The 24,027-nt window shown below is 36.0% G+C and overlaps 4 protein-coding genes across 8 annotated transcripts; 1 reads left to right on the forward strand and 3 right to left on the reverse strand.

Annotated features, from left to right (window-relative positions):
- The first annotated feature begins 1,120 nt into the window (after positions 1 to 1,120).
- LOC122300490 (protein FAR1-RELATED SEQUENCE 7-like) lies at positions 1,121 to 6,836 on the forward strand. 3 transcript variants are annotated; one of them, XM_043111192.1, is made up of 3 exons: positions 1,121 to 1,370; positions 2,887 to 3,019; positions 4,275 to 6,836. In XM_043111192.1, the coding sequence occupies exon 3, from the start codon at positions 4,315 to 4,317 to the stop codon at positions 6,586 to 6,588; it is 2,274 nt and encodes a 757-aa protein (XP_042967126.1). In that variant the 5' UTR covers positions 1,121 to 1,370; positions 2,887 to 3,019; positions 4,275 to 4,314; the 3' UTR covers positions 6,589 to 6,836. The 3 variants fall into 3 exon arrangements, with proteins under 3 accessions (XP_042967126.1, XP_042967124.1, XP_042967125.1); XM_043111190.1 differs by lacking the exon at positions 2,887 to 3,019 and having other exon boundaries at positions 4,327 to 6,836; XM_043111191.1 differs by lacking the exon at positions 2,887 to 3,019 and having other exon boundaries at positions 1,122 to 1,370.
- Positions 6,837 to 8,267: 1,431 nt separating this feature from the next.
- LOC122300492 (protein ABCI12, chloroplastic) lies at positions 8,268 to 14,409 on the reverse strand. Its single transcript, XM_043111193.1, has 9 exons — positions 14,273 to 14,409; positions 13,310 to 13,759; positions 12,302 to 12,418; positions 11,168 to 11,404; positions 10,533 to 10,697; positions 10,339 to 10,414; positions 9,159 to 9,223; positions 8,592 to 8,765; positions 8,268 to 8,493 (listed from the first exon to the last, which is right to left on the reverse strand). The coding sequence occupies exons 1-8, from the start codon at positions 14,342 to 14,344 to the stop codon at positions 8,613 to 8,615; spliced, it is 1,335 nt and encodes a 444-aa protein (XP_042967127.1). The 5' UTR covers positions 14,345 to 14,409; the 3' UTR covers positions 8,268 to 8,493; positions 8,592 to 8,612.
- On the reverse strand, positions 14,065 to 15,978 carry LOC122300494 (membrane protein PM19L-like). The gene is made up of 4 exons (XM_043111198.1): positions 15,496 to 15,978; positions 15,189 to 15,408; positions 15,064 to 15,109; positions 14,065 to 14,423 (listed from the first exon to the last, which is right to left on the reverse strand). The coding sequence occupies exons 1-4, from the start codon at positions 15,623 to 15,625 to the stop codon at positions 14,313 to 14,315; spliced, it is 507 nt and encodes a 168-aa protein (XP_042967132.1). The 5' UTR covers positions 15,626 to 15,978; the 3' UTR covers positions 14,065 to 14,312.
- Positions 15,979 to 16,127: 149 nt separating this feature from the next.
- Positions 16,128 to 22,436, reverse strand: LOC122300493 (glutamine synthetase leaf isozyme, chloroplastic). Of its 3 annotated transcripts, none has more exons than XM_043111197.1 (14): positions 22,253 to 22,436; positions 19,912 to 20,171; positions 19,767 to 19,806; positions 19,518 to 19,621; positions 19,391 to 19,439; positions 19,185 to 19,291; positions 18,755 to 18,842; positions 18,520 to 18,648; positions 18,361 to 18,435; positions 17,632 to 17,685; positions 17,517 to 17,554; positions 17,163 to 17,322; positions 16,999 to 17,059; positions 16,128 to 16,609 (listed from the first exon to the last, which is right to left on the reverse strand). In XM_043111197.1, exons 2-14 carry the CDS (start codon positions 20,163 to 20,165, stop codon positions 16,470 to 16,472), a joined length of 1,299 nt encoding a protein of 432 aa, XP_042967131.1. In that variant the 5' UTR covers positions 20,166 to 20,171; positions 22,253 to 22,436; the 3' UTR covers positions 16,128 to 16,469. The 3 variants fall into 3 exon arrangements, with proteins under 3 accessions (XP_042967131.1, XP_042967130.1, XP_042967129.1); XM_043111196.1 differs by having other exon boundaries at positions 19,912 to 20,177; positions 22,253 to 22,435; XM_043111195.1 differs by having other exon boundaries at positions 19,912 to 20,180; positions 22,253 to 22,435.
- Positions 22,437 to 24,027: the final 1,591 nt, after the last annotated feature.

The raw sequence follows: 24,027 nt of genomic DNA on the forward strand, positions 1-24,027 counted from the left end.
TCCACAACATTATTCCTCCATACCGACAACTTCCATAATCGTAAACTATTAGTGGCCCTGTAAAGGTTGTTATGCATTATTAGAACCTTGAATTAAGATCACTGCTACTAACATACCTCAAGGCTCAAACCCACCAAAACCCAGAAATATTTCTTCAGGATTTACTCAAACATGCTACGGGTACAAATACCAAAGATAGTTGTCGTCGCTTCCTTGATCATGAAATGGGACCCGGAAAGTTTTGCCTACGCTAAAGTCACCTCCATCTTCTACGAGAGCAAGTATCTTAAATAAATTTTGTTATATACAAGCAAAGTCGCATATTAATTTGCGTATCCATACTGATTCCTTCATACTTAAAATTTAAATTAATATTATTTTTAATAAAATATACTTTTTGACCAATCACATTAAATTGGTGTGCAAATCAGTGCACAATTGTGCTTGTAACTAAATTTTTCCATCTTAAATATGACGCCAGAACCAACTCCGACCCATAAAAACTACCAGGTATTTTAAACACACACATAATTCCTCATTACCCATAAAGTGTTGGATTGCCCAAAGCCTATTTGCTTATATTTTTTTTTATAGTCATAGAGCCTTATATAGATTTGTTCTCTTTCGTCATTCTTCTCAACTTATACCTTGAAATCAGGACAGATGAACAGCCCTACTGGGGATAACCCCCCTCATAAGCCTACATGTTTTTCATGATTGCAAGGAAAATTTAAATTCGGTTATCATGCTCATGATATAGGAAAGAGTATTACTATTCTAAATTCTCTAGATCGCACACTATGTATGTGGTGTAATTTGATTTAAAAGATAAATTATAAATTATAAATTTTATAAATAAAATCTTACTATTTAAATAATATGGATGGTGACACCAGTTTAAAAATAAAATAATTTTAATTTTATGCAAACCTTGCACAAATCTTTTTAAAGTAAAATAAATTCGAATAAAAAATTTAAAAAACAAAAAACCCATTCATGGCACATTTCTATTCAGATTCGGATACCGTGCTTATAATATAATGAATCAGCTAAAGTTTATGCTTTTTTTCTTTTTGGGTTGAAAAATCATCTCTAAACGCTACCGTTTTTTAATCAACCTTAGCCTCTCTCTTTAACACTCGGCCGCCCCCGTGAGACCCATAGATTCTCTCTCTCTCTCTCTCTCGCGATCTCGATCTCGATCTCTCGGCCCTAACAATCGGTCTCTCTTGCAATTTGTGAATTCCAGCGCCGTAGCCCACCCAGAGAAGTTCTATAGCATTAGTCAACGGTTACGAAATGCTACAAGAGCTTCCGGGACCTCCTTCCAGTAGATGACAGCACCCGTGACATTTGTTCTTGCTTCAAAGGTTGGTCAATCTTTGTCATATGCACAAATATCTTATGGTTATCCTGTTAAATTTGATCCTGTAGCTTTTCTCAGACTGATTTCTGTATGGATCTCGTGTCACTGATTGGATTTCCTGTTTGATGGAAGCAAAAAGCTCCAATGTTTTGGCTTGTTCCATACACCTAGTTTCGAGTGTAAAAACAAGGAATATTCCCTTTTCAATATTTTAACAGAATGAAATCTGTTTGCTTATTCGGAGCCCATCCCTAGCTTATAACCGATCGAGGTTAATTTGGTTTCAGGACCATGACATTAGTTTAATTGGTTAGTTTTCTTTTCGAAATCTTGATTAACCCTGGGTACATTTAAGGGATGGCCGTAGGAACAATCATGTTGAAGTTACTGGCTAAGACAGGTTTGATGTTGTACAAAAAAATCAACCGACGTCCTATTTGCATCACTGGTTGAGGTTGGTGAGAATCAGATGAGTTTGATGTTGTAACCATCAGACACAATTGCATGTATAATTGGCCGATGGAATCAGCTGACTCATTGGGGCAATAGGGAGTGAAATGAAGAAGGTGAAGATACGGAATGATTTGGTGGTGAATGTTATGATGTGAGCTTCGTAAGGCTTTACAAAAGTTTTGAGTCTGACCAATATTACAAATTACTGGTCACCTGAATAAATCATAACATCTTTGTATTTGTTCAGATAGCTAAAAACAATTAACTCAACTTTAACAACTTGACATTGCATATTTCAAACATGTGCATGTCTCACTATGTCACACGGCATAAGAAATTAGAAAAAGCTTTATTCCTTTATTAGTTCAACCATATCTACTCCACAAGATGAAAGCTCCTGCCTTTGCTACTACATTTTCTTTTTGTTTATATGTCCAATTATTAATAGATTCACATCTTTTATCACTCAAAATAGAATCCACATCTTTTAGGATTTTGAGTTCTAAGACTTGGATTGTAAGGGATTGTTATAGTGAATAGGTTATATAATATTTATTACTATCCCAATAGATATATATCATGTAGGAGAGATGATAGATGTACGAAAAGAATTACAAAAAAAATTGTAGAAAATGATGTGGCTTGAATTGGTAGGTTAGATTGTAAAGTAAATTTGATATATTACATGAAGTTACATTAGTTTATATACTTCTATTTAGTATTTCTTTTTGTAGACCTACTTATAATTTTTTTGTGTGGATCTGACATTCTATTCTTGTATGATCTTACATGCATACTTTACTCCAATGGATGAGCTTAGAATCAATACTTTACACCATTGGTCTATTGTAATTGATTTTAATGGCATGTCTTTTTGAGAGTTCCTTGTATCGCTAAACTGGCATGCATAGGCGATGCTCTTGTATATGTCCCATATACTTGGGCGTTTATGTATTATATGCTCAATAAGATTTTGTTTATCGATAAAAAAAATGATATTACTTGCATACTAAGTATTATACGCTCACATGAACCAAGATCCCCTAAACTTCTTGTCTGAAATTTAGGACCTAAAGTGGGAGAAAGACACATGAAGCACTGGGCCCTAAATAATTTATTGAGCATTTAATGGTAGCTGAAAAATTGATACAAACCACTACAAGTGCTATGGACCCGCTTCATATATCTCTTCTACTTTAGGTAAGATTTTTAGAGGATCTGATCCGACTCCTGCAATTTGTCTACGTCTCACCATATATGATGATTCTTTGTTGTACCCTAGATTATGAGTAAAAAGGTGGCGAATGGGACTTCGCATTACTTGGAAGGGAGGAAGTCCAAATCTTTTATAATGACTCCAAGGGCAGTCCAGACCCCTAGGGGTTGGCTTGATAAAGGCCTTAGTTTTGGTGGTATGCTTCCTCTAGGTTTAAGGTTCAAATCCTTTTGGGTGCAAAAAATTTCTAGGTGCCATCGAATTGTGAGAACTTCCTCTTGAATTACCCGGTTTGCACTTGCAGGAAACACCTTGGTAAGGGCCTGTGCACCCCTAGGATTAGTCAGAACATTGTTCTCAGACACCCGGTGCCAATAAAAAAAAAAAAAAAGACTCCAAGGGGCTCCAATTGTAACCCTTGACTAGTTCTTGAGTATGGGCTCAGATGTGGTTTGGAATTTCTCTTTGGGTCATTGCAAATTATATAAAAAGTCAATCTGATGGCATTGAAGCCTACTTCATCCCTTCGCCTGTTCATTTCCTACACATTTAGAAATTAAAATTCTCCATCTCTTTCTCTCAATTTCCTGCCAAAATGTGTTGATCTAACTCCCACGGTTACCTTTAAAGATGTTTGGATTGATTTTAAAACGATTTTGAAAAAAATTGAAAATCTCTCTCTAACCAAACATGGCCTTACTAATCTCCCTCAAAATTTCCTTCCCTTTCATACTATTTTTATATTTTGGGTAGGAAATTGAGCTTCAGCCACTTCACAAATGTTAGAAGGTTAAAAAAAAAATACCACTCTAATTACCCTACAATTATCCTGTGATCTAATTTTTTTTTTTTAATAAGAGAGAGATAAATTTTATTGAAGTGAATGAAATAGGCATAGCCTATGTACACAGGGAGTATACAAAAGAAATGCCTAAATACATTCTAAGAGCGCTAAATTAAAGATAAGAAGTCTCTTGATATTGCTCCATGCAAAAGAAATGCCTAAATACATTCTAATAACTTCTTCCATAGCATTTATCTTATCTTTTTCTTTTTTGCTGTATTGGCAATTGATTGCATATAAACTGTGGTTTAGGCTCATTTTGAAATTCTCTGTGTGTTTTTTTGGTAAAAGAGCTAGGGTTTTTTTTTTTTTTTTTTTAATAGCAATGTAAAAGTATTCCCACTTTGCTAACCATTCAGTACATAAATTGACTGTTTTATTTTGTATCTATGTAGTTTTGATACTGATCCTAATAATGAAGAGTGTGGAAACACCATGGTTATAAAGGCATATCCTGTAGGTATGGTACGTGCAACAGATGTCAATGGAATGGATGAAGCAGAGTTTGGATTTGAGCCACATGTGGGGTTAGAGTTTGATTCAGCAGATGATGCGCGTGAGTTATACAGTCTATACGCAAAGCGTATGGGCTTTAAGATTCGAACAGGTCAGCTGTACCGATCAAGAACTGATGGTTCAGTTGCTTCTAGAAGATTTGTGTGCTCAAAGGAGGGGTTTCAGCTCAATTCACGATCAGGCTGTCCAGCATTCATAAGGGTGCAGCGACGTGATACTGGGAAGTGGGTTATCGACCATTTCCTGAAGGACCACAATCATGATCTCGAGCATATGGATGAAAAATGCCCTCCCTTTATGCAGCCCAAGACACCTATAGTTAAGAATTTGATGACCGATGTAGCCCATAAGCCAAAAGTCAAATGGCTTGAGGAAGTAGAGGGTGGACAGCCATGTACATCTGGCGTTATTAAACGCGTTAAAAGGGAAGGAGATGGAGGGCGATTCCAAGATGAACCTCGTGTGGGTTTGGAATTCAATTCAGCTAATGAAGCACATGAATTTTATCATGCATATGCGGCCAATAAAGGATTTAGAATTCGGATTGGTCAATTGTTTCGTTCGAAGCTTGATGGGTCAATTACATCCAGGCGATTTGTGTGCTCAAAGGAAGGTTATCAACATCCTTCAAGAGTAGGTTGTGGAGCATATATGCGTATTAAGAGACAAGATTCTGGAAGGTGGGTAGTGGACCGTCTTAAAAAAGATCACAATCATGAACTTGGGGCTCAAATGGAAACTCATAAGAAAAGCTTTAATGTTTCCAATAAGTTCATAGCAGAGGCAAGTGACGAGCTGGAAAATAAAAATTTAGTTACCATGTGTAATGGAAACTTTGTCAAAAGATGTCGAGAAAACTGCATCGGAAGTGATTGGTACAGTATGCTTTTTGAGTATTTTCAAAGCAAACAAGCAGAGGATACAGGATTCTTTTATGCAGTCGAAGTTAATGATGGTAATTGCATGAGCATTTTTTGGGCTGATGGCCGGTCTAGGTATTCATGCAGTCAGTTTGGTGATACGATTGTTCTGGATACTTCATACAAGAATAGTGTGTATTTGGTTCCTTTTGCAACTTTTGTGGGAGTTAACCATCACAGGCAACCAGTGCTTCTTGCTTGTGCTCTGATTGCTGAGGAATCTAAGGAGTCTTACTCGTGGTTATTTAAAACTTGGCTCAGGGCAATGTCAGGGCGATGTCCACTGTCTATAATAGCTGATCACGACACAGCCATCCAACAAGCAATACTGGAAGTCTTTCCTGGAACCCATCATCGTTTTTCGTCGTGGCAATTTAAGGCAAAAGAAAGTGATTTTCTCAGTTTAATGGATAATGGTTTTAAATGTGAATATGAAAATTGTGTTATCCAAAGTCAGACGTCTGATGAATTTGATATAGCATGGAATACCCTTCTCAACAGATATGACTTGAAGGAGAATGTTTGGCTGACAGAAATGTACAAAATGCGTGCAAGTTGGGTGCCACTGTTCTTACGGGGCACCTTTTTTGCTGGCATTCCCATAAATGAAAGCATTGACTCGTTCTTTGTCACACTCTTGAATGCCCAGACACCGGTCTCAGAGTTTGTTTCAAGATATGAGAGAGGCCTTGAGCGTCGACGCGAGGACGAAAGAAAAGAGGACTTCAACTCTTTTAACTTGCAGGCTTTTTTGCAGACAAAGGAACCAGTAGAAGAACAATGTAGAAGGTTGTACACGCTTACTGTGTTCAAGATATTTCAAAAGGAGCTTCTGCAAAGCTACAGTTACCTTGGACTTAAAATTTGTGAAGAAGGGTCGGCCAGTAGATATTTGGTGCGCAGGTGTGGGAATGAGTATGAGAAAAATATAGTTGCATTTTGTGCATCCAATCTCAACGTGGGTTGTAGCTGTCAAATGTTTGAATTCGAAGGGGTGCTGTGCAGACATATCTTGAGAGTTTTCCAAATATTAGACGTAAGAGAAATCCCGCCTCACTTCATTTTACATCGTTGGACAAGAAATGCTGAGTATGGTATCATTCGCGATGTTGAATCTGGGGGTACTTCTCAAGAATTTAGAAACTTGATGCTGTGGAGTTTGAGAGAAACAGCATGTAAATACATAGAGGCTGGTGCAGCGTCTATTGAAAAGTACAAACTTGCATATGAGATTATGCGGGAGGGCGGAAGAAAGCTTTGTTGGCAAAGGTAAACTGCTGAAAACTGGCTGCACATCACTCCAACACTAAATTTTGTATTAATGAACGGGTGTGGTGGAACCTTGGGTCGTGTAACATAGACTGTGGACCTACCACGGAAAAGTATACGCCCCCCCGTTCAATTCAAAGCTGTGTGAATTATATACCTAAGCCAATTGCTCTGTTTCTTTCTTTTTTTCTTTTTTTTTTTTTGGTTCTTTTTTCAGTTACAAATTCCAATATTTGGATGGGGTTAAGATTATTCTGAGGATTGTCAATCCCTTTAAGGGCCCAGATTTTGTATTTTTATTTTTTGGGGGGCTGGGGGTGGGGTTGGTTATGAAAGAGCAGGCAACCATCACCGTGTGTTGTCTCCAACCCCCATGCGGGAAGCTTTCCCATCAGTTTACCTTCCCCCGTTTGTTATCCATAATTTTGGCAGTGGCAAAAGATCCTGCCCCTCTCCAGCTTTATACTTCACCTTATTCGTTAAAATATAGACTGGTATTAGTTGGAACTAAAAGGGGATGTGAATATTTGCTGCATCCTTATGAATATATACAAATTTACAAACTGCATAATGCGTATAAGAGGTAGAAAAGTTCCTAGTATTTGCGCAATAGGTACTTGGGAATGTACTTTAGCACCAGTTGGTGGCTATGGTGGTGCAGAAGAGGCGTTGACGAGGAAGAACCCGATGACTTTCCACTTCCTACCCAACAAGCCATCTCTGCCTCCATCCTCCATTCAGTCTCACCACCAATTTCTTTTTCTCCATTCACCCTCTCGTTCTCAACTTCCCCATGTGAAGAGAGTGCGGAATCAACGAAACAATGAGAATTGTGGAAACTCCACCCAGATTTCATCAACAACGAAACCTTAACGATTGCAAAAAGCACATATGGTTCGCTAACCCAGTGTGCTCCAAGAGTTGGGATCAACACTTCTTTGAGTTAAGAGTGAGGTCAGGATGTCTACAGGCTACAATGTTTCTCATTTTTCTAAGTTGCACCTAATAAAGCTGGCTAATGTATCCTTTCAAGAAACATTACATGAACGAACTATCTTGCAGAAGAAATCAACGGCCAAACCTTACAACTCCATAGCTAGGGATTGCGAGCTGCTATAGGTACAATTAAAAGTGTAACTAATCCAGTTTCATACATTTTCAAAACCGAACTTGTATACACCGATTTTAAAAATTTAAAAACCAATATGAGGCTGATTTACTACAATTTCCAGTCCACTCTGATTTTTCTAATTTTACGAATTATCTATATTAGTAATAATATAATATTTACATATATTAAACTATTAGTCTATTTATATTATAGTATAAATACATTATATGTATATCAAAAGTAAGTTTATATTAATAACTTAATATTAATGTTTATGTTTAAGATTAAAATTTTAGGTTGTATTAATTTTATATTATAATATTAAAATTTATATGTGATATCAAATGTTATATTAGAAATTATATGATTAATTTTATGTTATAAGAATAATAGACTTGAATAGTAAGATTAGAGTTCTATGTTTTATTAATTAGGAATTTAGCATATAATACAAAAAGTTATATATAATAAAAAAATTATAAGTATATACACATTCGATTTAAACCGATTTTCAAATTATGAAAACCGATACAGCACCGATTTAGGACCCCTAGATACAATCGAGATCTGTATTACGTGAACAATTTCCGGTATACTTGAAAGTGAAGAGAAACGTGCAGGCACGCTCGATAAATGGTCAATAGTATGCACCTCTAATGCTCTCTCTGTATGCATTGTGAATTGAAAATAATAAAGTGCAAAAGTTACAAGTTCTACAGTAACATGCATCCCCACTAAAGATAAGGAGACGAGTCCAAATAGATGTTTAGCCTCGGAAACAGAGAGAAGCTCCATTACCTGCCAACCAAATCGATCAAGTGACTAATGTGCACAAAAATAATAAAATCCACTCCAACTCACAGTAAAATCTTGGAAGCAGAGAATTTAGAGTTTACCAGAGCAAGTGAGCGTGAGTATCACACAAGGAAGTAATCAGACAAAAGGGCAGCACCTGTAACACCAACTAGGAACAGCAAAGAAACAATATCTGCCATACCAATGGACGAGTCTGAAAGAAAGTGAATTTTATGCTTGTTGCTGTCCCCTCTAAACCCTCTGATGATCATTGCCTGTAAATGCCATAGAAATAATAGAAACTTGAAATTGGAAACTGTTAGAAGAAGACATTACTAAATACCCTGATGCAGATTGGCCACAAGAGGTTATGCATCACCCTAGTCTTATCTGAAAAGCTTGATAGTTCTCTTAATGTACATGGACTTATGATGGGTATTTGGATTCATTGGTTGAATACTTGAAGGCCTCTTTGTAGGACTTTTAAGCAGACTTTTCCTTATGCTTTTATGAACATTCAAACACATTCAAGCAAGGCTCTTCAAATAATGATCTTTGCAGGATGCATACTTAATATGTCACAGTAGAAAAAAAATGTTTTTTTTTTTTTATAAGTACGGTAGGAAAAAAAATGTTAAAAATAGTTAGTGTCTAGGTGAAGCATAAACCTGGGAAATCTGCTCCGCATGGCTAAAAATATTTTTGAAGATCCGACGCAGGTAGATAAAGAAAACTGAAAAAATGATGCATATAAAAGAATGATTATCATAATCCGAAAGCATGTTCAAGCAGACGCAATAGGATAGATTTAAAAGGAAAAAAAAAAAAAAAAACTGTAACACAAAGCATAAGAAGAAAGTAAGCATCATAATGTGGAAGCATATCACCAGACACGATCACATAGATTATCAATTAGGAACGGTCTCATCACACTATATGACTAATGTTCCTTGAGACAGATTCTATTGCATAAAAATGCTTAAAAAATAAGTGGTTCTTCAATTATAACATGGGGTTGGCGTGGTTGATCCGACCTTTGCATTCCTTGAGATTTAACGCCACAACTAATGACTAAAATGAAGGTTACAGTATGTACATAAAGATTCAAGAAAGAACAATGACTGGCTGCATTTGCATGCACAGATACTGACCTACCAAAGAAAGAGCCTGGTGATAGATAATATGAAGACAATAATAAGAGAAAGGAACGCCAAGGAGATGTAGTTCAATTGGTATCAACTAACGAGTATCGCAAGTTAATTTAGCTTGAAGGTTAAACTTTTCAAGCAGGTTGAAGTATCGAATTGTTCCACAGGGTTTTAAAATGTTATTTTTCTGTGTATGTGTGTGCAGGAGAGAGAGAGAGAGAGAGAGAGAGAGAGAGAGAGAGAGAGAGAGAGAGAGAGAGAGAGAGAGAGAGAGAGAGAGAGAGTCTAGGAAAATCTCAAGATCTAAATGATGTCAAGTTGGCGTGAGGAACAGAAAATGCTTTATCCTTCAAAATTAAGCCAACTGCCTGCTCCCTCATGCATGAAACCCACAAACAAAATGCAACTCAGGGAGACGTTACCATTTGTTTTGAAGCGAGAAAAGGCAAAAAGAAAAGTACCAGAGTTATCACTTTCAAGACATCAATGAGACACCTTTTCCAAAGCAAGAGTCTAGGAAAAAATGTAATCATCAAATTGATAATAATACACAGCCAAAACGATATTTGATACACCAAAATTCCCTAATGAATGCTCATGACATTGAGGGGTCAGGAACATACATGCCATAAAACTGGCACAAAATTTATTTAAAGTGGCATTTAGCCATCACATAATATTTTTTCAATTAAAAGCTTACTATCAATTGTCTCCATCATCGTCAATTGCTGCCAATTTATCCTACGAGAAACAATTCCCAATGCAACATTACGGACCTGGAAACAAATTACATGGGTATTCCAGGAGTATAAATATCAATATGAATGGGTTTGAAATAAAATCCAAACATTACAAAGTTTCAGCACGAGAGTTGTTAAATGTGTCTTCACTTACCTCATCGAACACTAGACTAACGAACCTCAATGAAAGCATGAGGGTAAGAATAATTTCCGCCACGGGGACACCAATACGTGTCAAAGGAAGCATAAACCACCGCAACCCAAATGCAAGTTGTTCGGGGGTAGTGGTTGTCAGGCAAAGGCTTGCACTTTGGAAGACCTTTCAGAAAAAGAGAGAGCTAATCCTCAGAAAATCAAGACATTATGTCTTTAAGAGCGCTCATTCTTAGTCTATTCTAAATCACTTCTATATATATTTTCCTCTTTTATACTTTTTGTGTACTTGGGCTATGCTTTAAATGCTTTTTTTTTTTTATAATTAGTAACCTTTTGCGTTTCCTAATAAGTTCTTCAATTGCTTACAAAAATATATATTTTTTTAAATCACTTAGATGAACCCACATATTAATTTTAAGATGATCATAGGCTCATTAGCTCTCTCTTTCAGTGGCAAGTATTCCAGTCATAAATAAATGTATTATTGAGCCTCCAAATACTAGCTTATAACATCATCATTTTCTGGAGACTGGGACATCAACACAAATCCTAAATGAATGAAAGGCAAGAGTATAAACAAGTTAATTACTGGGTGTCAAAAAGGTCAGAACCTAAACAAGTTGCAAAACTTACAGTGAATGTTAAACACGCAGCAGTGCTTGCCACCGACAAGCCTTTTCTTGTAAATTGAAATGGTCCCAACTTCATAATTAAATATGAGTAACCTCCCAAAGAAGCAGGAAGATTAGGCAATCCCATCATCGAAGGTGGAGGGGTTCTCAACTGGACAAGGGGCGGTGCACCATCTGAACCCAACCCCAACATAAGAAATAAAATTCCTGAAAGCAGATACACTCTTCCCAATTGGTCCTACAATATTTGTTGAATAATTAGCAAGATATTCTTCACTACATCAGCACATCCAAAACAGATGCTTGTATATGCATTACCATGCAGTTTTACTAGAAAAAGAAAAAGAAGAAGGAATATACAAGTTTGAACTACAAGCAACAATAACATTCTGATAAGTTGTAAACAACAATAACTATTATGATTATACATGCTTCTACTCACATCAACCGATAAATAAGCCAAATCATTACAGATCCACTGGTATGCAACTTTTGAATTAAATCACAGAGCATAGAATAAGGATAACCATTATATATATATATATATATATATAAGAGTATAAACAACCATTACGCAGAAATAAAGGAGGGGAGCAGTGACTCTGAGATGGAGGCAGCAGTTTAAAAAGGTGTCAAGTCCAAAAAGAATTGTGTAGTACATGTTAAATTTATTTAAGTGGAACCTGAACTTATTGGCTCAAATCTTAAAAACTTAAGCAGAATACCTCATTCCCAGCATTCCCATACCCACCATGTCTATAACAGACAAGACTACTTAAGCTTACCGTATCATGACTGCAGCAGAGGAACTTGCATGAAAGTACACACTTGGATTCTAATAAAACAATATATACACACCTAGGATGTGATCCAACTTTCCTTATTCTGTGAGCTATGATTCAATTTCTTTAACAAGTTCAAATAGCGAAATTTCATGATCAACAATTGTCCAAGTAGATCCAAAAATATTGATCAATGTATAACCACATCCTCATGCTTTAGAATTTAGAATGGAATGTAGTTAGAGGCCTTAATGACAAGATTTCTCAACTAAGAAATGTATAAGAATATCCAAAAGTTTTGTCGAGTTAGAACCGGCTTCTTGAACTTCGAAAAGTAAAAGGTTAGTACTCACCATCCAAACCTGTCTTGGGAGAACCCATATTGACAGAAAAGTCAAGTATATCACAAGTCCTAAACGCATTATTACATGTGACCTTGCCGGTAAAACCACCAAAGCCAAAAGCCATACCTGAAAAGCCAAGCAACTTGATGTTACCACATTATAAAATTAATGGAAGAAAGAAAACAAAACTAGAATCTACAGAACCAATTTGTTCCTTCTCTTCACTTGTTTATCATGCAATTTTATTTTTTTTTTCTTTTTTAAAGTAAATTGTTTATCATTCAAAATTACAAGCGTTATAATTTATTTCACCAGTAAAGTTTCACACACGCACACATATCTATCTATACATGTACACACACAAGCTCAAAATACACAATAATACCACAACCAGTCAATTATTTCACGAAAGTTCTATACAGTTCAGTATTCAATGCTAATACGTGACAGATGGTAATTGTTTAGCTTCACAAATAAGTAGCCAGCTAAGTATTAACTGGCATCTTACTTTAATCTTCGAGATTAACATTCACAATATCTAACAGACGCTGCCTTTAGTGTACGGTATTGCTCTCCCCGCCACGCCCGACTTAACTGCCTAAACTAAATTTCAGACGTCATATAATGCGTGAAATGTTTCGTAACCGATTGCTCGCTTATAAAAAATAGGAAAAGGCAAACAGAAAACAAAAAGGAAAACAAACTACGAGGAAAACTTACTATTTACAAACTTCAATGCTTCTAAACATTGACCACTAAGAAAAATTAAAGTTCATAAATGACTTATATTTTAGAATAAACAAATTTCCCTATAATTCATATATTTAAAAAAAAAAAAAAAAAGCTCCAAGAAATATTACCAATTCTATAATGGGTTCATCAATAATCAAAGCTACCCAAGACCCTTGAATTGAATAACCCCATAAGCCAAACAAAATCTCGTTACAACATATCTCAATCAAACAGAAAAATAGAAGACGAAAAAATCACCAAATTATCCAAAAAACCAGAACAAACCAGTTTCACTCGAGGATCCACGGAATGAAGAAATGTGGTGGGAGACGATACGAACTGGTAAATGGGGCTGGCGGTCGCGCCCGCAATCAGCCTCAGAACTTTATCGGCAGCGAGAGCTCCGGTGGGCAACCACTTCACCCATTTCGGGGATTCACTATTATCGCTAGAGGATGCTCTACTTGGGAGTCTTATTTTCTTCGCTGGTTTGAGGGCTTTGTACGGGAAAATGAGGGGCCTGGGATTTGGAAACGTTTGGGAGATGAAGGGAGTAAAAATGGGGGAAATTAGGCGTTTGGGAGAAGAATGGTTAGCGGGGAATGTGAACGTTGGGAAGGTCCGCTGCGTACAGTTCATTGGTGAGACTGTAACCACAAAGGAAAATTGCCTTCGCTGATTTTTATGTGTCAATGACTCAATGGGCCATATGCCGAATTGCCTGAATTTTATGTCCTTAAACCGAAAAATAAATAAATGCTTTATGAATTTTATGCAATTAATCATTATTAATAATTAGTTTCAATTTTTTTTAAAAAAATAGTAACACTTATGTGTCAAAAAGATATGATTTTTATTAATTTTTGATTTAAAAAGATACGATTTTGAGATTATAACTCAAGATAATTAGTACGACAGTTATAAGAAGTTGTTTAACAAATGTTTGGTAATGTTTTTCATCTCATTTTATTTTATTACATTTTATTTCTATCTCAAATATTATTCAAACATAAATATTTTTAAATTAATTATTACATCTCTTTCAAATTTTAAAATAAATATAATATTAAAAAAATGTAACTTTTCTGAAGGGAACACGACTTAAAGGTTCAAAATTAAGACCAAAGAGACAATGGACATGAAACCAGCACTTGAAACTCTCATCTGAAACATCAAAGAAGGAAATCACCCTCACTACAATCCCAAGAACCACAGTCAGAAAATGTAACTTTTCTGAAAGGGAATCACCAGATAGTTAAGTATTGTCGCAGACTGGAGCTCAGAGTCTTCAATGGTAGCCTCTTTGCTGTGCAACAGCATCTTCAACTCCAACTTGGATAGCACCCAAGCAAAACATTTGTGTCGCACTCACAACTATGATCATGATTTCTAGACTCCTCTGTATATAAACAAAATGACGTTACGTGTAGTACCCCCATACTGATTATAAAAGATGGTGCATAGGATCATTCATTACTTATTGTTCTTTATAATGATTTATAGAGATTCTAATTGTAATATTCACAAGTCTTTTTTTTTATAAGAAGTACTAGAAGTATAAAACGATGTTATAAAAATATGTCTATAAAATGATATAATTTTATATAATATGTTAAATTTATTTTACAATAAAAATAATTTTACAATCTAATATACCACATCAAGCTATGTTATTTTGTGAGTTTATTTTTGTAGAATTCCTTTATGGTAAAAGCATGAATATCTTCTTTTACATAAGCCTAAACATGGCATTCCCCGAGTCTGTAGATGGTGGATGGACCCAAACGCGGCTTGGACTCATTCTGAATAGACTAATGCTAGATACAATTATAGGAGTGTAAGTCATGTGCACTCTCTTTGAAAAAAATGAAATATATTATTAAAAAAATAATTTTTTTCATGTGAATTTCAAATTTTTTTTTTTTTTTTTTAAGAAGTCACTTGCACACCCTAAAACTGGAAATACTCTCTTTTAAATAGATATCCTTTTAACTATATTTTTCCATATTTTTTTTCAGGGTATAAAATAAAGGTCTTACCAGGTTTGAATCTGTCCAACCAAGTTGAATCTCTTTACATGCTAATCTGCAACATTCAATTCAATACTAGAGTTTGCAACAATCTATGGGAAAGAGAACAGATTTGAGCAAAATAATATATTTACCCCATGGCCAGTAGAGTGAGAGCCCAAGTTGCAAGAGAAGAGGATGCTGCTGCGTGTAAGTTGGGCGCATTCCATTGAGCAACATCGTTAAGTCCAGCAAGTGAGGTGGCCATGCCCACAACGCCGGCAATGAGGGAGAAAATCACAAAGAAACCGGTCGCCGTGTTTCCCATCGGCAAATATATCGGAAACAGGCGAGCCGAAATAGACAAAGCAGATGCTGCAGCAATGCATGTATGCTATTTGTAAGTTATGATTGTGAGACATGCATGTCTTACGTTTATGATGTCAGAGCTGTCTGAACTACCTGTCTCGCGAGATCTTTGAATCCCATGATTTATAGCCCATACAGCGATCGCAGTTGCAATGAAATACAGAACAAGATTGACTATTAGGAGGACTGAGGCTGCTGATTTGGATCCTCCAGAAGCTGCCATGGAATTCTGATGTTAAAAAAATTGAAAAGAAAAGCCTAACTGGGTCACCCTTCTGCCCGAGGGGAGAGATGTATATGTAAGCTTGGAGTAGTTCTTTCTCTTGCCAGAAAACAGTGACTGATGGGAGTGGCAGCGGCCCACAATATATTTACTTTTCCTCGTATATTCCTTTCTTTACATTGTTAAATGGACGGTCTTTATTCTTTAATTCAAAGACAAGGCTTAAATTTCTTTACATCGTGGGGCTTGCGTCATGGAAGGGAAAAGAATCCCTGTCAACTTTCCTGGTTTTGAAACTAAGTACCATATCATCCAACAGGCAGGGCTTGTTTGTTTGATCTTCAATCTGCAGTACAACTGCTGGATTATCTTTCTTCCTGGCTAAACAAACAAAAGAAAAGAATAAAGCTTTGCTCCATGCCTTCTCTGTGTAGGTTTCCTGTTTTCAAATCGAGTATTTGCACGCCACTAGATGAGTACATTACCCTAGAACAGGTGAAAATGGCTAAAGATAGGTCCACAATCTTTATGGTATGAAAATTAAGAGCATATTGTCATTATAGAAGAACTGATTCTGGGAACTTAAAGGTGCATACATCCAAAGGAAAAATGCTTATAAGCTGCCGATCTAATTCATGATGCAATTCTGGTGCGCAAGGCAGTCTTCCATCTGAGAAACTAATGTACGAGCATGGGCATGAACAACCACTCACTTCTAGGTCCCTTATTGACAACAATCAACACTAAGAAATTTAGAAGGGAAAAAGCTTCCCCGCATGTGGATTTACTGATTCCCAGTGATTTCCTTCTTAAATGCCTTCAGCTTATGTCGAACCAATCAACTTCAAACATTCAATGCTAGCTTCTGAGCAGCTAGAGCTTCAGCCTCCAGTGTTGGTTCCCATAATATTGTAGTTTCTGCCAGTAGCGAGGTCACAACATAAGGGTCCATATTTGAAGCTGGACGCCGATCTTCCAAGTAGCCTGACACCATAGTTAAAAAGGTTAAGCAATCAAAGTAGCAATCGTACCAGAATCCAAAAGTTTAAAAATGGGGAAAATTAATCAATGGAGGTCAGAAAGCAAATGATGATAATAGGGAAACAGCATTAGGAGTTTGAAACAAATGCAATCAATTTGACAAAGTGAACCCGAATGCATAAAATAATGCCTTTCACAGATCTGAAGAATGCTTTCTATATGTTTGTTTCAATTGCAGCAGATAACTAAAGCTGAACAAGGCATTTGTCATGATAGTTATAGCATCACTTAAAAGAATTGCAAATGATCAGTGTTCTTTGTATTTAGAATATGATAGAAATTGAGAAGTGAAAGCCCTCAAGAGAATTCTTGCAGTACTGCTGAAGTTGTACCTTTGCCTTGCTTCTCAGTTTCACGTCCAACACGGATGGAGCAACCACGATTAGCCACTCCCTGAAAATTCAAGTTTTAATGGATTTTATAGATGAAAGAATGAAAAGTTTCTCATTATTTAATTTTTTCAAGTTCATTATAAATAGTTTGGAGAAGAGTGTACCCAAGAAAATGTGTTAATGTCAGCTGTTTCATGCTTTCCTGTTAATCTTCTCTCATTTCCTTCTCCATAGGCACTGATATGCTCTTTGTGGCGAAGTGACAGATTCAGAATCGACTTCTTTATAACTTCAAAGCCTCCATCCTCCCTCATGCTCTTTGTACTGGAAACCAACAATGGGTCAATATCAGATAGACTAGTATGCCTTCCATGTATAAATATTATGATTTAACTGATAGAATCCTGTCCTTTCCTTTTCACCCTTTTGGGCCAGAAGAGAGGAGATACAAGATGGAGCAAAAGCAGAAAGAACCAAACTAAAAACTAAAGGAAAACAAAGCCAGCAGAGTCAAGTACCTGTAATTGGTGTGACATCCGGCACCATTCCAATCACCCTGTTAATGCAGATGTCAAAGAGATATCTCACTGACTAGTATAAATTAAGGAGTAGGTAATGAGAGTGGTTTTTTACCTCTATTGGTTTTGGATCGAGTGAGAGAACAACACCAGCTTGTTCTGTAATTCTCTGTAAGATAGGAGACATGAGAGATAAGTAACTCAATGGTAGAACAGAAGAACCGGCATAGACATACAGGGATAATTGTTCCAACAAGTGATCATGAACCAAAGGCAAATCCTAAACCACTGGTCCCCCAGCTCATTAGCTACATGCTTGATATCTGATTCACTATACGTAACTTATGGTTGCAAATCATTTTGTTGTGATAATAACAATCTTGCATGTTCAAAAATAAAGATTGCAACTGTATGAAATGCAGAAAAAGCAATTTGATTGAATTTTTTATTTTTAGTTGCTCTACCTTGTTCCACTTGTTCATTTTCACAGGGCCCGCAGAGGCGAGGGTTGTTAGAGTTCAGTGAGAGGTGTACACAAACATGATAAATATCTTATATATTGATATCATTGACAGTACCCATTACCTAAGAGCAATAAAAGAAGTCTTTGGACAAAAACCTGCCAGTAAGTTCAACGTTATCGACTAAATGAAATTTCTTTAGAATAGCAGTTTAAAATTGTCAAGTTTGAACATAAGCAGAAAAGGAACGTCTTGGGTGTTATAACGGGGATGCACTTTTACATGCCAAGTGTTCTGAATGGGTCATTTGTGACATTAAGGTCTTTCTCATTAACGTGGCTTCCAAGTCTGTATACACACAAAAGTAAAAGAGGAAGTATTACCTCGAGAATGTATCTGGAACACCAAATATGATCTCCAGCTTCAATTCCCACACTAGGTCCTACTTGATACTCCCACTGAAAAGCAATCCCAAAAATCAGTAGTGATTAAATTTACATGATGTCATCCACAACATAAGCAGAGGAGGATGAGAGGAGAACCTGGCCAGGCATAACCTCCCCATTTGTACCACTGATGTTAATTCCAGCATACAAGCAAGCTTTGTAATGAGCATCTGATATGTCACGGCCAAATGATTTGTCTGCCCCTGCACCACAGTAGTAAGGACCCTGAAACAAACATGGAAGCATTAGTTACATTTGTGTCACATGATAAACCAATATCAACTTTACAGAATCCTGTAATCATAATCAGCATAATACAAATTGATAGTACCTGAGGACCAGGATAGCCTCCAACAGGCCAACCTAATGGCCATTTCACGTTTTCTTGAAGTAAGGTGTACTCTTGCTCTATCCCGTACCTGAGTTATTAGCCAGATATCTCATCAGATTAGTTTTGATGTATAATATATTTCGCCAGCTAAAACACACATGAGCATTGTATGTTCGCTATGAATTAACATAAACAAAGTCCACCACCAGAAACGCATATTTGATCATTGTTAAAAAAAAAATTACGTAATGCACTCTTAATTGTTGCATTCCATTATCATGGTTGTCAACAATAAAAAGTGCATATTCACTTGTATATCAGACCTTCTCAACATGGTGGAGTGATTATAATGTGGCTCCCTTTCACAAGCATTTTGACTGTAAAGCATGGGAAGATAGACTTAAGACTAAAATAATGAGAAGAGACTAACCATGGAACCTCATCTACAACCTTCTTGTTACTGAAGACCTCAGCAGCCCTGTGTCGTTTGTTTGTTGGGATAGGCTCACCTGCTGGCGTGTATGCATCACATATTACCTTTTAAAGCAAAAGGATGAGATCAAGAAAAAAATGAGACACATTCAGTGTTCTAGTTGATCTATGATCAGAATAATTCAAAATTAAGTAGTTACTTACCAAGATATTGTTGCCGCCACGGAAAGGGTCCCTAAAAATTGCTTGAGGGCTGGAGAAAACATGAGGTCGAGCTTATGGTCTAATAAAGGCTTACATTAAAAATGTCATATTGTTTCTAAGATCTTACTATATAATTACTTCACTATCTTCACCCGGAGCTTGACCAGTACTTGATCCATCATAGTTCCACTTGGGAAGCTCAGATGGATGCTCAACGGGCTTGGAAATTGTCTGAAAATTTGAAAAGGAAGTAACAAGAATACCAATGTTCAGGCATGTTGAACTATAAATAAATAACGAAAAAAAAAAAAAAAAAAACGTTGCCAACAAATGCACACTTGCATTCTAACTTATTATATCATTAACATTAACATACCCTTGACTTGCTACGCAGATCAATTCCTGACCCTCCAATCCTGTTTCCAGATGATCATACATTATTCTAGAAGTTAAAGAGTGCTCACATGGATTTAGCTGAAGCAGAAATTGCTTACGAACATATGTTAGCATAGAATACATACCAAATGTATTCAGCAATGATTTTGTCGGTATATTGAGGGAGATCCAAATTTAGCAGACTTTCTAGCCTGTTGATAGTGCTGTTCTCAGACTTCAGAGCAAAAACCCGAAACTTACCTGAGCTTTTAGATGAGCCTTTCTTGTTCTGTTTCAATAACAGAGAACCCCACATCTTTGCTGTCATAGGACTTGCATTTGCGGGATTCTTTGTGATCCTCATCTGCCATTGCGTTGAGGGAGCCAAAATCTGTGCCATTTTCACCTGCTCCTGCTGAAAATAAATCAGCTTTGGATTTAAACTGAAAAGTTCTAATATGCAAGATACCAATAACCGAAATACATCAGAAGGAAAAACGTTCTATTTGTTTGAAAACAGTTATTCAATAATTAAATGTCACGTAATGTGGTTATTGTCACTTTCACTAAATCAAGATTTCCATGGTCCCACTGAAAAAATCAACTTGACCGTTCTGATCGAACCATCAGAGCACAGTACAATTAAACGTCACGTAAAATGAATACTTTACAACTAAAAGATTTAGGGCATATTTGTTAAGAAAATGATTAACCTACAACTCTCTTACAACACTATATTAAATGACAGATAGTTCTGTGAAATGAATCATTTTTAATGAAATAGCATGCTTGCATTGGTTGATTGTAAAATACATTATAAAAAAGTTACAAAAGTGCTGTAGATGATCATTACTCTATTTGGTAATCAATTATCAAATATCTTTAAACAAATATCTTTAAACAAACATCTTTAAACAAAAAACATCAATTATCAAAACATCTTCCCTCGATTTTCATAACAAACAAAAACCAAAACAACTTTAACAAAATTAAAAAAACCTCTCACAACTTTAATGAGTCTCACTATATTTTCAAATCCCGACAAACATTTCTTAAAATTTTTCTCAATCCAAACATATTTTTAATCAATCCATCATTTATACAAAATTCTATAAAACCCAAATTTAAAATTTTCTAAGAAATTCTAAAAAAAAAAAAAGTCTTATGTCCAAAAATCCCTTTATGCTGCCTTCTTTCTATTCTACAAAGGGAAATACTCTAACTATAAAGAGATTATACAAAAATAATCATACAAACTGACGTGGTTTAATATGGTTCATTAGATTGTAAAGTAAATCTAATAAATTAGATGAAATCACATCAGTTTGTGAGATTATTTTATATAATTATTTTGTAAATTTAGTAGTAATCTTGTCCAAATTGGTCATAAAGAATTGAATAGAAGACGAAAATACAGAAGTCAAATGCCACACCTACCAAGGACAAGTTGTAGAAAAATTATATTCATAAAGTATCAAGTCTAACATAGTTAGTTGACTTTGTAGCCACTTATCATGCATGGTAGACCCCCTTCTTTATGCACAGTAGAGCTTATTCGTTGGCATATATACCCAAGTACCCTACCATCCTTCAAGTGGACCAGGCATGCTTGGAAATAATTCTCAACAGGGCAGTGCTAGGGCCACCGCTGGGGCTCCCGCTGGAGCTCCCGCTAGGCCAAAAGTTTTTTTTTTTTTTTTTTTTTTTTTTTTTTTTTTTTTTTTTTTTTTTTCACATTATTTTTTTAATATTTTTAAATATTTAAAAAAATATAAAAAATTTATAATAATATTAAACAATTTTTACTTAATCACTAAGGAAAAAAAAAAAAAAAAATGAGAGCGGTAGCTCCCAGCGGGAGATCTAGCATTTTCCTTCTCCTTCTCAACAACTTGTTTTCTTTTCCTTTATTTCTTTTGTTATTTTCAATGTGAATTTAGAAGTTATGCAATTACAGGGAAAAAAATAATAATGTAAAGATGAAGAGAATGATATGTAACATAAAAAAAAAAAAAAAAAAAAAAAAAAAAAACCTTCAAAAAGCGTTGAACCAATAGTGAGTATAGTGCCACTAGCAGGCACTCATGGGTACTGTATACTACGCTTCTCTTTCTCCGATGATGCAGACTTTTAGAACCCACTTGAGAACAAAAGTCTTGAATTTATGATGTAATGTATAACAACAAAAGAGAGAAGAAAAAAAAAAATGTAGACTTGCAGTAAATGGGTAGGTGCGATGTGATGTATAACAACAAAAGAGAGAAGAAAAAAAAAAATGTAGACTTGCAGTAAATGGGTAGGTGCCAAACATTGGAAACCAGTTCGCCAGAATCAGGCAAGTTTAAGACCAAATATGTCAGACATTGTTACATGGGTGTCTGGCAAACAAACCCAGCAGCCCCGTTACTCCATAAAAAAGTGATTCTCACTTGTACAAAACGATTTTATAAGGGAGATCGAAGGCCACGAGTTGAGCAAAGAGCATACCTCGGGAATGCCGGAAGGCTGGAGTGTTTGGCCGGAAACTGCCTTCGGGGAGAGAGAGAGAGAGAGAGAGAGAGAGGAGCCAAGTGGCCTCTTGGGTGGGGGAAGCCCTTACAATAATAGTGGTTGATATTGCAAAAGAACAGGATTGTTGGCTTTTCCTAAGTAGATAGGGGTGGTTCTACGAGTGGCGGAAAATAGTTGGTCTCTTTAGAAGCACCAAGAGAGGCTTAGATTTGGATTATAATAACATTCTTATTTTAAGATAACGTTCCAAAAGTTCTCCCTCCTTTCATCTCTTTCTCCAAACCCCCACATCACAGCTATTTTAATTTATAAATTAAAGAGCTTGAACAAGGACTAATTGAGATACCTTTTGCTAAAGAATGTGAATTAAATATATTTAGAGATATTTTATAGCCTGTTTTCACTTTTCAAGGCCATGACTTTGCATATAATAATATGTTTCCATGCTTGAGAAACAGCATGGATTGTGGAGACTTGGCCATTGGGAGTCCTTAAATATAGTTTAAGCTTATAAAATTCAACTCCTCCTCGATCACTTTGTGTCTGACTATCTGCTGTTTAAACTATGGATTAATCTTTGTGCATAATTTTCTCCAAACCCAATCAATAGGTTGTGGAATGCCGTTTTCTTGCTTGGCCTAATACGAGTTGCTTATGTTTGAGTTTGACAGTGAGGTTTTACTTAATTTTCTGCCATTATTATACAGTGAATGCCTGAGAGTGAGTGGTGGTTGGTGACTGCAACGTTTCTTCTGCATTTGGACTGTGCTGGATGAAGAATCTTAATGCAGAAATACGCAAGTTTGAATTCCTTTTCTTTCTTTTTTTGGGTTATTTTGTGATGGCTAGGACGTTCTAGTTAGACTGGCCATATTAAGGACTGCCACAGAGGCTGAAATCCAGGTTTCTGCAGTAACAGAATACAAAGGCACCAGAACCTTGCAAAGTTGAAGTCATTGAGTTGGTTTCTGCAGACTGAAATATTGCCTAAAATAAAAGCTTTTTGGTAAAATCTCTTGGCATTGCCATCCGTTTGTATAAACTTCTGGTTGGAATTTAGCTAGAAATTAAAGACATTTGATATGTTTGCTGATTAACGGTAGGCTGTTTTGAAGGCCAGAGTGTACATATGGACGAATCTCAAAATTTATGGCCAATATTTTTTTATTCTCCAGCTTCTGTGACTGGAATCATTACAACCAAGCAAGAAGACTACTCTTCATACCCAAATAAAAAAAGTAGGATTCTATATATTATGTTGCCCCATACAAAAAAAGGTTGTCCATTATGGACAGGACAGATTCCAGCCATGTTTAGTGGCCATCATTTTTTTCACATTATAATCATAATAATGGTGTAAACCAAAGTTGCATGCGTTTTCTTTATTTGAATCAAATAGATTAAGAGGAGAATATAAATACTGTGAAGATGAGAACTCCTTTTAAGTTGAGTCATCTCATGATCTCACTTTACTGGCAACGTTGGAACTATAAAACGGTAACTTTTTTCAAGAGTTTGTGAGAGACTGATTGTGTTTGGGAGGTAAAAGGAAGGAATGGCATGGACATGGATAATGGATTCCTTAAAAAGGATATTATGGGCAATGAGTGGTTATCATAAGCAGACCCAAAACAACAATAATCAAACAGACAGGAAATATTGATTAGTTAGCATAGCACTAGGAATTGTCAATTCTCTCTCTCACAAGCAATGTGGATGGTGTTTTGTTACTCACTATCATGGTTGTAATC

Source organism: Carya illinoinensis, chromosome 2, assembly GCF_018687715.1.
Source record: "Carya illinoinensis cultivar Pawnee chromosome 2, C.illinoinensisPawnee_v1, whole genome shotgun sequence".
NCBI lineage: Eukaryota > Viridiplantae > Streptophyta > Magnoliopsida > Fagales > Juglandaceae > Carya > Carya illinoinensis.

Excerpts from the sequence above, each read along its gene's own strand:
- LOC122300492 (XM_043111193.1), bottom strand. The coding sequence starts at position 14,344 with ATGCTGTTGCACAGCAAAGAGGCTACCATTGAAGACTCTGAGCTCCAG. Across the intron at positions 13,760-14,272 it reads CGACAATACTTAACTATCTG|GACATAAAATTCAGGCAATT; the intron begins GTGATTCCCTTT and ends TTTCGGTTTAAG. Across the intron at positions 8,766-9,158 it reads ATGCGGAGCAGATTTCCCAG|GCAATGATCATCAGAGGGTT; the intron begins GTTTATGCTTCA and ends TGGCATTTACAG.
- LOC122300490 (XM_043111190.1), top strand. The coding sequence starts at position 1,335 with ATGACAGCACCCGTGACATTTGTTCTTGCTTCAAAG. Across the intron at positions 1,371-4,326 it reads CATTTGTTCTTGCTTCAAAG|GCATATCCTGTAGGTATGGT; the intron begins GTTGGTCAATCT and ends ATGGTTATAAAG.
- LOC122300494 (XM_043111198.1), bottom strand. The coding sequence starts at position 15,625 with ATGGCAGCTTCTGGAGGATCCAAATCAGCAGCCTCAGTCCTCCTAATA. Across the intron at positions 15,110-15,188 it reads CTCACTCTACTGGCCATGGG|ATTAGCATGTAAAGAGATTC; the intron begins GTAAATATATTA and ends TGAATGTTGCAG. Across the intron at positions 14,424-15,063 it reads GTTGGACAGATTCAAACCTG|AGGAGTCTAGAAATCATGAT; the intron begins GTAAGACCTTTA and ends GTTTATATACAG.
- LOC122300493 (XM_043111197.1), bottom strand. The coding sequence starts at position 20,165 with ATGGCACAGATTTTGGCTCCCTCAACGCAATGGCAGATGAGGATCACA. Across the intron at positions 17,686-18,360 it reads GTTCCAGATACATTCTCGAG|AGAATTACAGAACAAGCTGG; the intron begins GTAATACTTCCT and ends CCTATCTTACAG. Across the intron at positions 17,323-17,516 it reads GGATGTCACACCAATTACAG|TACAAAGAGCATGAGGGAGG; the intron begins GTACTTGACTCT and ends GTTGGTTTCCAG.